Raw genomic sequence first — 13,188 nt, 5'->3', positions numbered from 1 at the left:
TAGTTGGATCCATTTAGATCAGATTAAGTGGCAATCTGTATTGACGCAAACGAGGCCTTAAGCATAATATGTTTGTAATAACGCGACAAAAGGAATGGACATGTGTATCTGTGTAATTAAGACTAGTAATTATCACAATATTTAAGTGTGGGAGAGCCATGCTTCGGTACGAATGGGTCGGTTCGACTGGAGTGATACGACGGCCTCACAAAAAACCGACGTGAAACAACGCTTGTATTGTGTTTCGTTGAGTGAGTAATACTGTAGGCCCAAATACCACCCTTCCCAATCCCCGATTTCCCAACAACCCTTAAATTCCCAACCCCCTGTTACTTTACTATTACTATCTAATAAGGTACAGAAAAAAACAACTAAATCACAAACTCATACTATTTACCAAAGCCTTAACAAACATAACTGTGAACATACGGACCATGTTTTGTCTTGACCAAAGACTTACATTGAAGAGGCCTATCTCAAACTGTGACATATGACACACGACACACTGACAACAAAGGCATGCCAGGCCATATGGCGAAACGGTTCTTTCGAAACCAGAACTTGAATACCACAAAGGTTCAATTGATACCACAAGTGAAGATTTCAGAGAGCATTTAAGTGATTCTAAAGAGCCTAATTAAGTCATTGATGTTTTATTTCTGGTTACGAATTCGGGATTGAGAGTGGATCATTTATTTGAGGATGCTCTTAGGATTGATGCTATTATTGGCTAAGTGTTTGGAGATGCATCTTTAAGATTGGATGGTGAAGAGAATATTTTGATTCGTACAAGTGTTTCTTAAGATGGTATCTGTTTCTTTTACTGGTGTGAAGTAAAAGGGTTTAGAAAGTGTCAATTGGTTTGGAGCATTTCTTTTTTAAGACTGTCATTGATGTTTCAATTTTGTCACTATTCAGTACGTGATATTTTGGAAGGTAATGCCAATCTCATACAAAACGATCATTAGTATCGAAAGACACTAGTCTAAATCTCAGATCTAAGAGGTCGTTTAAGAAAATAGCTTTACAAAACCTCTCTAATACAAACAAAAAACTAAGAACAATTAACAAATATCACCGTAATAAAATATCTCGCCTAACCAAATCTTTATCTTCATAATAACAGGCTTCCACAATGATACCTATTTGTTACTTGTCTGCAGTGATTATTACACTAACGGACATACTTCTTACTTTGTAATTTTCTACTAAATTGAGACTATCAATTTGACAGGCGCCATCAGTTATGGCCCGCAATAGGATATTATTATCGCTCGGAACTAATTGTATGGTTTTAGTTCCCATCGCAGTGTCAAGAAAGAAATGTTTATCATTAAATTTTACAGTATCGCTATCCTTATTAGTATCGCTTTTTACGATGTTTGCAATGCTGAGAGATCTCAATTTTAATCATAGTTTTGAAACTACACCAGAGTTTTAATGGTTCTTCTTATGCGAACTAGTATTTTTGTATGACAATGAAATGTTAATTTAAGCAGTTAATATATTCGTTTCCTTAATGAGTACATCGTAATGACATCACAAATTATAAACATATTTAGCCGGAATCGTTTGCTTACGATGAGCACAATGCATTATAATCAATTAATCATCTACAAGTTAGTTCTACTGACGTTAGAGCAAATACCTTGACTTTTCTAGGAAGCGATGATTCCATTTCCACGTGTCTGTAATGTTCAGCGGATCTGTGCACTGATCCTCCTCTAACATCTTCTGCAGATGCCTTCTCTTCACCTCGAGTCAAGGTGGTCACCTTCCTCACTATCCTCGTGGTGATCCTTCGTTGACCGCTGACATCGTCTTTCTTCGAGATTTTGGTCGACTCTAACGAAGAGCCTAGAACCTCGGTCGACATTCTCTTGTTCGTGTGAATCGCCTGCAACTCTGACATTCCTAAGCCACCGGCTGACGTCGGTACAGCTAGTGCGCTCCCTCCGTCGTATTCAAAGTGAGTCTGGTTCCCATCATGGACAATCCGTCCATTATAGCTCTCCTCTCGATATGAGCCGGAACGATAACTGGATGTCCGTTCCATGCCTGGGTAGTTTCCATCGTAAACTGTTTCATGTCTCGTCAATCCTTCCCTCAAACTTCTGGGTACAGAAGCCAAGTTTAAGCTTGTAGTGATGGGAGAGCCGACGGGCGACGGAGAGGACTTCTTCAAGCTTGATTTCAGGGGTTTCGAGTCATCGCTTTCTAGCGTTCCCTGAACGAATAGACGCTTGCTGCTTCCGCCTTCTTTCACAAATCGGTACATCGACATCTTGGCTCCACTTAGGCCTTAAGGCCTTCGCAACACATAATACTGTTCTCTGCAATGGAGTTACCTCTTATTACGGATTCGATACGCGTCGCGTTGCTTATTCATGTACCGGTGACAAGTTATGGTGTGAATTCTGAACACATTAAGGAAAGGTATGCTAAGCTGTTCTATTGTAATATTGCGTAATGTTGTTTTGTTCTAACTGAAATGTCCTCAAAACGGTTACTTCTACTTTACAGAGGGCTTAATACGGGTTTGTTTTACGTTGAACGAGATCGGAACGAGACCGCGTTCAGGGCTCTGATTGGTCGGGTCCAATGAACGTTAAACGTACCTAACGCAAACTCGTACTAAGCCCTCAGTTTCCTATTACGTTTTAGACGAACATATATTTGACAGCTAACAGTCTCATCACATAGTAATCAGAAATAATTAATACAAGGCAATCCCATGAAAGCAAACCGATGGGTGTTGAAACTAAAAGTGGTCGTATGGTAAGTAGTGGACGGATTAGGCGTGGTGCTGGACCGTATATGGATCGCACGCGCCGCCAACATGGCGGGGCCCTTCCGGCGGACGCAAGCAGGAAACTTAAGGACAAGATTTTAAATTTTAACGAGAATATCCGTGACAGCGAAGAAACCGTTTCTCTATTAAGTAGAAATCGAATGCAAAATAAGTTAGAATTTAATAAACATTACATACTAGGTCCATATACACTCATTGATAGTATTAATTCCTAAAATTGTCTCAAAAGTAAAATGATAACTAATTTATTTCCCTTAGCAATAATAATCTGGTCTTTTAAACATATTAACAGCTACAAGCCTATACCTGATGTAAGAGCACTTCTGCATTAAAGAAGTAAAAGAAATTCTCAGCAGTCCTACAAAATATCAAAACATTTGATAATAAACAATGAAAGAGAAAACTTAATTACTGTAGATAATTACTATTGATTTGAAGGTCACAGAGACAGTACGGGAGAAAGTATGATAACGAATAACTTTGATGAAGAATTTCATACAAAAAATGGACAGATCTACTTATATGAATGTAGATAGTAAAGATAAAGATAACTTTCAAGAAATAATCTAATAATACATTGAGAAAATTAATGTTTTGATACACCTATTCAAGACATAAAAATTGTTTATCATTCTATAGAGTAATTAGTGAATGCCAATGTCAAGCCAAGAGCTGAACTTGACCCAAATGAGAGAAGAAACAATTTTTACATAACTGGTTAAGTCATATTTAAACTTGAAGCAACTGATGATATAATAGTTAGAGGTTCTAAGTTGATGACATCGTGTTTTAGCTATTTGACGAAAAAAGTGTAACGTAACACTTATTAAATGTCTGCGCTGTTGGTTGCACGACTAAAGAGCTTGATCTGAAATTCGATAGTCGAGTTGGCCGAAATATGGTAACATTTTTAGAATATTCCTAATTTATCACCTTTATTTATACTTATCTGAGATACTAGTAATAGGTTGCAAAATACTATCTGATTCAGAAAAGAAATCCTAGCTAATGTTATCGTGCAAAATACTAAAATAATGTTCACAGGAAACTTCAAAATATAAAACTACGGAAATGCAGTTTTGAGGCCATAACTTCTGAATGTAATGTAGGAAATTGTTTAACGTATGCTTAGTCATGTTTTTCAATAACAAATGAAGACATTAAAATAATCTAGGAATACTATACAACTTCCTAAGTCATAAAAGATTTAAGTACAAAACTGGCACAGATTTTTCAGTTGATAAGAATGTAAAAACATACAGAAGTTATGAACGACAAATAAACAGGTTAGGCTAAGACAAGGTGCATCCATTTTAGTTTAGACAAACAAGAAAGTATTGCTAAGAACGCTTTGGAAGATGAAATAACTTAAAAAGATTCCAATAACGTTTCTTCTGATATGTAAATTCAAGAATATCTTCCTCAAAATAATAGAAGAGAAGAAAACAAAAATCTAAAGAATGAACTTCGTTACTCTGACGAAAAATAAATAAAATATATGTACAATGACCACATAGACGCTGCTAACGAGGCAAGCCAGGTAAATGTGCTAATTACTATTGTTTATGTCGAGGCCCCTTCAAATATGCCACTTGCTATTGTGCAATGCGTGCTTTGAATACCAGTCGAAGCTAAACTGGCGCATCTATGGTGTGCTGATGTTGTTATGGTAAATGGAATAGAATTAAATATAGATGCATTTGTATAAAAGACTGAAATAAAACTTCTGATTTTGGGAAACATCTAAGGCCTTATGGCGTTAGTGATATAAATACAACTATTAGTGATCAACCGATGATAACATAATCTTTGGTGAGACGAGAACAAGTGGAAAAATAACACAGCTACTTGTGACTTAATTGAAATCAGACGTATCAATGGACGGATAGACAAGTACTGCTAATACTCATATTTGCATATTAGCTGCACATTCAAATATAAAGACACTTATCGTTTTAAACTGCCACTGCAGATGCTATCAGTAAATCGATCAATATTATCTTAATTCTTATGTCATTTCATTTCCGACATAGCGTATCTTTAAATACTTTCATTTTGACTTATGTAAACTCTTCCATCTCAAATGTTGATCCTGATTACATAATATTGTATGGACCTCAAAGATTATGAGATTATTTGAGTCTTCCGTCGTATCTAGATATTTTTATTTCTTGAACTGTTTTGACAATTTGATTGTGTTTAGCTACTGATATTGGAAAGATAACAATGTTATTGTTAGGACTTTAATCTCTTGGAACTTCTTGAAGATAGTCTAATTTGACGCTAAAGTTAGGATTATGTTTAAAAATACTGTCTTCAATTAAGTCAATATTTGCTTTTATATCCAGTTCATCATCACTTCCCTTATCATCTTTTTCTACATAATATTCTTGCTCTTTATTTATGTTGTTATTGATCAAAGTGTCTTTAATTTCATATTACGACTCTTAATCAATATGTTTACACTAAGAATCTGCAGTTCAATAATCACGGTCTAGCAAAACATCGTCTACGTTATTTTTAAAGCTATTATTAGCATTTTTATTTGATCCATGCTCACCAAGAGTAAGATTAACAAAAAAGTTATCGTTTTTTACTACTTCTGTTTATGTTAAAATAAATCATGTTCGTTCTACATTGATATCCTGTGTGGGTTATGAGTTAAATAGTTTTTTACGGAGGTGTTACATTTCAATGGCACCACCCACTACTCCGGACCTTGGCTACCTTTATATGGGGTCGACATTTTATAGCATAATTGTCGGTTACAATTTAATTGGGCGTTGGAATTCTTGCATAATGCAGTTTTTATTGATTTACAACAAACAAAGCATTAGCTTTAGCTTCTTATTCTTTGAAGTATTTACATACATAATTTTTTGACCAGTTTTGTTTAAATGTAAGAGTCTTTTGCTAACTACTTGATTGTAACTCAAAATTACTATCACACTTTATTATAAACGGGAAAATTTGTTTTCTTTCGATTTCGATGTTTGTCCGTCAATCACGCTGAAACTACTGCAAGAATTTTCGTGAAATTTGGTATTTGAGTGACGATACTTTTTATCCCACGGTATAGTAGTTTAAAAAGAAATTCTTTCCAAATATATTAATGAATTACGGAAATCCGACATTCATATTAAAGAATGAATGCTTGAAATAATAATCGAGTATAGGCATTCTATACTGAATGTAGGTTCCAAAACAATCGAAGATATTTCATTGTGACCTCTTTTGTTTTTGTTTACGCAGATACGCATAAACAATAATCGTCTACTACAGCTAAAAGGTTGGTGCAAAATTTACTCAATATGAACGAGGTAGAAGGCACTTTTCGTAGTTTAACAATATAATGAAACATAGGAAGATTCTAGATTTTATTATACTAAGTACTATACTATTGATATTTTACGACTAATACTTATTTTACTGTTTTCTTGTAACATGGCTTCACATCACACCAATTTTCCTTCGCCAGGACAGGCAGAAGTGCTCTTACATATCACCTTATTGTCACATAGTCTACCAAAACTTTAACAATACTTTGCCTGGCCCGGGAACCTAAGCTAAACACCTATACGCATACGCGTCACGCCTCTGACCACTAACAACTCATAATTAATTCTTTAATAATTTATTAATATCAGTGGGCGATTGAATATCATATTAGCAGTGCATTAAGGGTTTAGAAGGTTGATTTCAACATTGCTCCTATTTGGAACGGTTGCCCAATCGCGTAGGATGGGCCCTTAGGCACAGTATACCAGACTACTATGACGTCAGCCCACAAAAACATAACGTTTTCATACAAAACATTAACTTAACATTCAGTTAGTTGTATATGTAGTGCATCGTACGTGTAATGCAATAGTCCTTGCAGCAAATAGACCAATAACCGCTAATTAGACATTTCAAAATTCGAACATCATCATAAAATTCATTGATAAAACAACAATGCCACGATAAACCGTTACTTGTCACCGGTATCTATGATTTAAAAAAAAAACTATCGTATCGAATCCCTAATTCACATCACTACACTAAAAAACAAAACACAACACACCACCAAAGTTCGTTTTTCAAAACACAATTAGTAGGTTAGTCGTGTTAAAATTCGAATTTCGTGTTCGAAGTCGATTTTTGAATTTGTGTTTTCGTACGCGGTGCGCGCGCGTCTATGCCGGTAGCGTGCAGGTGACTGGCGCTCGCGCAAGTATACAGAACAGACTATACAGTAAGTAACCCATGACGGGTTGGAAAAAATATAAAGTATTTCGTACGTGGGATTATGAAGTTTAATAAGGTTGTATTGAATTATCTTGCGAGTCGTTATCGATGATTTTATGTAATTTAAGATAATTGATTTGTTATCTAACAAAAGGTTTCTCGTGTGTTACAAATATGTACGATGTAAGTGCGTTCTAACGCAGTCATAATAATATGTTATTGATTTTAATAGATAGTCATTTTATCCTAACTTTTGAATAGTTGAAATAATCGAGTAAAGGTTTTACAGGTTGAGTTTCCCTTCGTAATTTGCACTTAATTTGTGCCGCCTCAAACATTTTGTTCTCACTTTTTAAACCTTCCCTGGACTTCCACAAATAATTGAAGATCGAAGAAGAAGAAAATTTGCCAAATCGGTCCAGTCGTTTTTAAGTTTTGCCGAGACTAACGAACAGCAATTACTTTTTTTTTATTTATACTAACTAAAAGGTCCTTTAGACCAATGAAAAATGAGTTATTTGGAAAGCCTAACTAACTACGAATAAAGTGTCATCGTACTCTAAAAATTGTGAAGTAAAATGAATACATGGATATGAAAATATAATATGAGAGAGCCGTTTTACAGTTGTATCTATTTTGTACGTATGTATGTATAATTAACATTTTACCCTTGTAACATAACAAATGACAAAACCATTATTACACACTACAGTTAACATAACAACAGAGACATTATGTAAGTAGGTACAATAATTAATTCAAAATATTTCATCGCATCGTAATTTTTCTACACTTTATTCCATACTAGCGACTCGCCCCAGCTTCGCATGAGTACAATGATGATATATTACGCATGTATTATACATGAAAATCTTCCTCTTGAATAACTCTATCTATTTAAAAAACCGCATCAAAATCCGTTACGTAGTTTTAAAGATTTAAGCATACAAACGGACATGGAGACAGAGAAAGCGACTTTGTTTTATACTATGTACTGATTATATTAATTAGTATCTGTTCACAGGAACAAAAAGGATAAAGGGACATACCTTTCGAATAAAAAAGGTCGTTGTAATGAACCTTTAAATTTAATGTTTATCCTCGCCAATAGATGGCGTGACATTGCGTAATCCTTACATGTAGTAAGCACGTAAGCTAAGGGCTACCATGTTTTTTAACAAATGACAATCAGCTGTCGTTTATCGTGTCAATGACAATCAGTGTCTTATGATTGAGATATTACATTGTTGTCATTCATTATATTATGTATGCATTAAAAATTCTATTACGAGAAGGTATCTAATAGCTTTCAGTACTTTAGTTTCTGGCATTAAAATGTTTAGAAACTTTACAAGTTATGCTACTCAATTTTAAATTGCTGCTATGCCCATGATAGTTATGATGTACCTATTCCATGTTTCTAGTTGTTAAAAATATACATTACCTATTTTTGGACCATTTAAGTGTCCGATCAAATCCCATGTAATTAGGGGTTGTTATCATTATAATTCAAATAAGAAAAGACTTTTAAATAGTTTTTTTTTCAACTGATAAAAATGATACGCACTTAGCGTATCATTTTAATAATAATATAAAGCAGGATGTCTGCCTATCCTCGGCGTGGGAGTCGAGCGTAAAGTTACCCTGTCAGCTGGTACCACTTTTTATCTTTAATGCAAATTGTGCGCCATAACTCAGCACAATTATGCAAAGATCTACACTGTATTATAATTGTAAATATTGTTGGACAAAACAAAACAGTAAATAATGTATTAAGTTTGCATAAAAAGCTTCAAGAATATATAGAATATTACACATATAAACATATCTAGAACATCAATACATATAACTACATGAATACATTAAGTATATAATATAATTAAGTAACTAAGTACGCCATAAAAAGCTTAAATAGTTCAACAATAACATTCAAACGCGACTACTAACGCCATCTTTTGGGGAAGATTGAAAGCTGTACGCAACGACTTTGATACGAACCTTAACAGCGGCACGCACCGTTCAGCGCCATCTATCGGTATAGAACAACAACAAGCGGGTAAGCTTTTTTTTCGGCGCATATTTTTTTTTTCGCTCTGACAACTTACCATTATGGTCTGGCCAGAGGTTCGCATGTACAAATAAAGTGTGTGAGTATTCATTAATATTTGCTTAGTTTTAATTAACTTATATTAATTCAAGAGGCTATTTTATTAGTATTTTAGCTTAACCTCCTTTCACACACTTCTTCGGCTAATATTTCTATAATATATACTTAAATAAATAAAACGTAGATATCTAAACGAGCCACAAAACTACTAGACGACTATAAACTTTAATAATCTAGATACTAGGTACAATTTTCCTTAGCACATTCTTGGAGTCAAAACAAAAAACTGCGTACATCATCGGCAGTCATTTATCCCTTAACCTTTCAATAGATTCGACATTGATAATAACTGTGGACTAACCGATGATTGATCGTGATCGATAAATTGATCCATCAATCGTTGCCCAGTACACTATACAAATGATACCGCTTAAAATAATAGGGCTAGCTTTTAATCGATAAAATAAACGTTTAATCTTACTCGAGTCGCTGTTCTGTTTAGTTCACGCTATAAAATTGAAAGGGTCAAAGGCTTTTTGTAAACCTTTTAATGTCGGAAACTAAAATACTCCTAATGTACTTTACAATTGACCTTATTATACGGTTTTATATGTAATCCTAACATGTATTATACATCTTTCTACATTAAAAATTAAGTTCACAACCAAAACTACATATAAAATTTTCATATATGTATATCTAATTTATCAGTCCAACTTAATTCATGTCCTAAACTCCATTAAACAGCAATAAATCGACAATCTCCACATTAAATTACGAAATCAATTTCAACCAATAAACAATATCATGGGCAGCAAAGAAAAATAACTCAGAAATATTTGTCAAGAGGGTGCGCGGGCGTCGAGTGGGTGTTGCCATCTGTTCTATGACCTTCGCGACTGCCTACGTAGACCCTATGGCTTCTAAAGTCACCCTGAAGTGTAACGTCACTGATAGTCAACCGGAATGCGCTGATATGTATGCAAATGTCTGCCTACTGGGTGGTAGGAAGTTGATATTGATACAGTAGGTAGTAATTAGCTTACGATGGCTTAAGTTGCTTCCTTAGAATTAATGATAGCAGTAAAAAGTAATTGTGATGATAAAGGGAACAATGCTATTTGATCTAGGTTTAGGAGGAAATTATTCAATGACTTCTCCTGCCTTGGTTGCGGTGAGAGGAAGTATCAAACTGACTAATAATCATCCCGTTCCTACTCCTGTTTTTCAAGCCGGAGCCCCAGTAACCCGGTAGGCAGTCAGCAGCTCCGGGTATTTGATGTAAGAGGATGGTTTATGCTGAAGGAAAATTAGACAGAACGCAAAAGTAAGGACTATGGACAAGGAAAGTAAGACGATTCGTAGAAATATATCATTTAGACCTTGAAAAACCCGAAATAATTAGCAAGATTCATACAAGGATAACATAATAATGATGCTCAATTGCTTATTGGTACAGTCAACCTATCTAAAAAGAAAACGATGATAAAACATGATGGCGATCTAATAGATCCTGCACGTGACCCGTTTACTTATATTTTAATTAAGCCTCAAGCAACGGAAAACCACAGCAAATAAATAAGACCGGACGTTGATCAAAATCTAAGTAACGGATGCAAAACCACAATAACTTATAATAGACAAGTTCTCTGTCTGTGTCATAGATGGCGCTGTCCCAAAATATGATAATGATAACATGTCAATCGTGATCTTTTCTATTTCGAAAGACAAAGAATCACACGATTATGAACTTTAGAATATGCAAATTGAAAATAGGTTTTGACAAATCAGTCTGTTCTAAGAACATGTTACTTTTATCCCTGAACTTTTGCAGACGTGCAAACAATTCACAATTTAAAACATTACAATATATTTATTATTTACAAATGTAACTGCGCAATAACATGCAGAATTTTGTGCAAAGCGAAAGTATTCAGATTACTGAGTTTACGCGTATAAGAACTAGATGGCGTTAGCGGCGCGATGTGGCAAAGACCTTGAGCAAACAAGGACAATGTCAAATCGGGATTACGTCACCACATTGCAACCATGTTTATTTATCGACAGTTCACGTTCAGAATTATTTATAAGTACACGGAAAATTTTATTTCAACGAAAACATAACAATAACTATTTCCTTAACGCCTTTTTAAGGCTTCACCTACAAATTACAAGCGACACTAACACTTTTATTAACACACAAAAAGCTAAAATACACCTTTACTTCTAAGAATTAGAGTTCACATCACAAAAGACGAAGCAGACGCAGACGACAAAACTAGTTCTAGGAAGATAAAAATTCAGTTTTTACGTAACACAACAATCGCAAAAATTGAGTCACCTTTAAGCTAGGAGCTAAAAAAAGTGTAGCTACACGCGTGTGCAAGAGGGCATTGACCCCCGACCCGGGTAACTGTTCGTCTTGAGCACACAGCGCGGTTACTTAGGAACACTTCGGTTTAGCAGTTCCGTCTTTCTGACCATTGGCTAAGAATTATGGCGAAATGTTTATAGTAATAGGAACTTTGTATTGAAATAGTGCTGGTTGCATGCATAGGTCTAAAACTAAATCTGTGAAATATGCTAGAATTTGGATTTGAATTTGTATTTGGAATTGATACATTAACCCATTACAACATGAAGTTTATTATAGCACTTATTATAATTTTAATTGAATTAATTATTTACAATATACAGAATTTTCTAGCGTCCGATTTATCGAATGATGCTGTAATGGGTAAAAATGAATTTAGAATAGGGCGGGAAACTAGGTGACGGATCACCAGAAAATCAGTTCAGTCACAACACCAAAGTAAATTAACATTAGTGGATTTGTAATTGGAATTTAACTGGTGTTTTAATACTAGAGCAATAGCAGGGGTATTCAGAATTTTGACTGGTCATTGGCATTTAGACCGCATAATAACAACTGATATGAAGTTGGTTAATTTATAATCTATACAGAACTGCTCAACCTTTGAAGTTATACAAGTTACATTTACAACCACAGGGATATAAAATATGCATTTAGGTATCTAAGCCCAGTCTGACCTAAACTTTGTACCGTGTGCAACTATGATGACAATCCTAGTCAATTTCATTTACCATTCATTGCCGCATTAGTATGGTAATGCTACTAATATATTCAATATTAACCACGCAATGAAATGCAAACTGCTCATATGAATAAACAAATCGGTTATTATTTTAAATGACATCACCCTATATGGGTCCGAGAGGCTGCATGTACAGCGTGATTCATTTTCGTGAGTTCGGGAAAATAATAATTTATTTTATTTTATTTTGTTTTGAAATAAGATGATGCAGAATGCGTTGGTGTTGGAGGATGTGGTAAAAGTGATTCATTGGTTGTAATAATGTGTTACTCATAATATTTAAGTCAAGGTTGTTATTATTAAATAGTTATTTGGAATAATATCTCTTTTTCTTTGAATAAATAATTCTTAGTAACTAATGTAGTACACATTGACTCCAAGCGACGATAATAGTAATGTAAATTAAAACATTATAACTACATAGTGGCAAAATACAAAAACTAAAAGAAACTTTGCCGTAATGTGCACCTCTGCCAAACTCTGCGGAGATAATAGGCGTGACGTTGCTTAAAAGACACTTCAAAGCGAGAAATAAGCAAATATCTTATTCATACAAAACATCGTATTAAGAACCTCATCATTATTTTTCTACGCTTGACAACTAACACCATCATTACAATTTACAACGAAAGCAAAATTATAAAAAAAACACAACTTTAAGACCACATCACATACCATCCCAAACGCAAATCACCATTAATCATAACATCAATAAAAAAAGAAGAAAAAATATTCCATTCATATTTCGAACACCCGCTAAGTGAACACCGAACCATATAAGGGATGTCAAAATAAGTATGCCAACAACCCACACAAACTATTCAAAGGAAAATCAACCTTATTGCTTAGTGATAAAGGATGTTTATCAAGGATTTACAGTTGTATAGCACTGGTGCTCATTACAGTAACATTTAATTTAAGAAAAA

General features: G+C 34.4%; 1 protein-coding gene across 48 annotated transcripts in view; it reads right to left on the bottom strand.

The window, feature by feature from the left end:
- Window positions 1–13,188, bottom strand: part of LOC118277469 (microtubule-actin cross-linking factor 1) — a 323,764-nt gene that overhangs the window by 163,185 nt on the left and 147,391 nt on the right. For 33 of the 48 annotated variants that reach the window (XM_050696463.1, XM_050696489.1, XM_050696470.1 and 30 more), the window contains exons 1-2: window positions 6,876–7,040; window positions 1,649–2,333 (exon numbers count right to left, since the gene is read on the bottom strand). The exons of 11 other annotated variants lie outside the window; for them this stretch is intronic. In XM_050696463.1, coding sequence (XP_050552420.1) covers window positions 1,649–2,284 — 636 coding nt within the window. In that variant the 5' untranslated portion in view covers window positions 2,285–2,333; window positions 6,876–7,040. Of the gene's footprint in view, window positions 1–1,648; window positions 2,334–6,875; window positions 7,068–13,188 lie in introns of those variants that run through there. 4 more of the 48 variants (XM_050696503.1, XM_050696504.1, XM_050696505.1 and 1 more) reach the window with 2 other exon arrangements.

This window comes from Spodoptera frugiperda, chromosome 10 (assembly GCF_023101765.2).
Source record: "Spodoptera frugiperda isolate SF20-4 chromosome 10, AGI-APGP_CSIRO_Sfru_2.0, whole genome shotgun sequence".
NCBI lineage: Eukaryota > Metazoa > Arthropoda > Insecta > Lepidoptera > Noctuidae > Spodoptera > Spodoptera frugiperda.
Note: the sequence above shows the minus strand (reverse complement) of the source record. Positions and strands in the feature narration are given on the sequence as shown.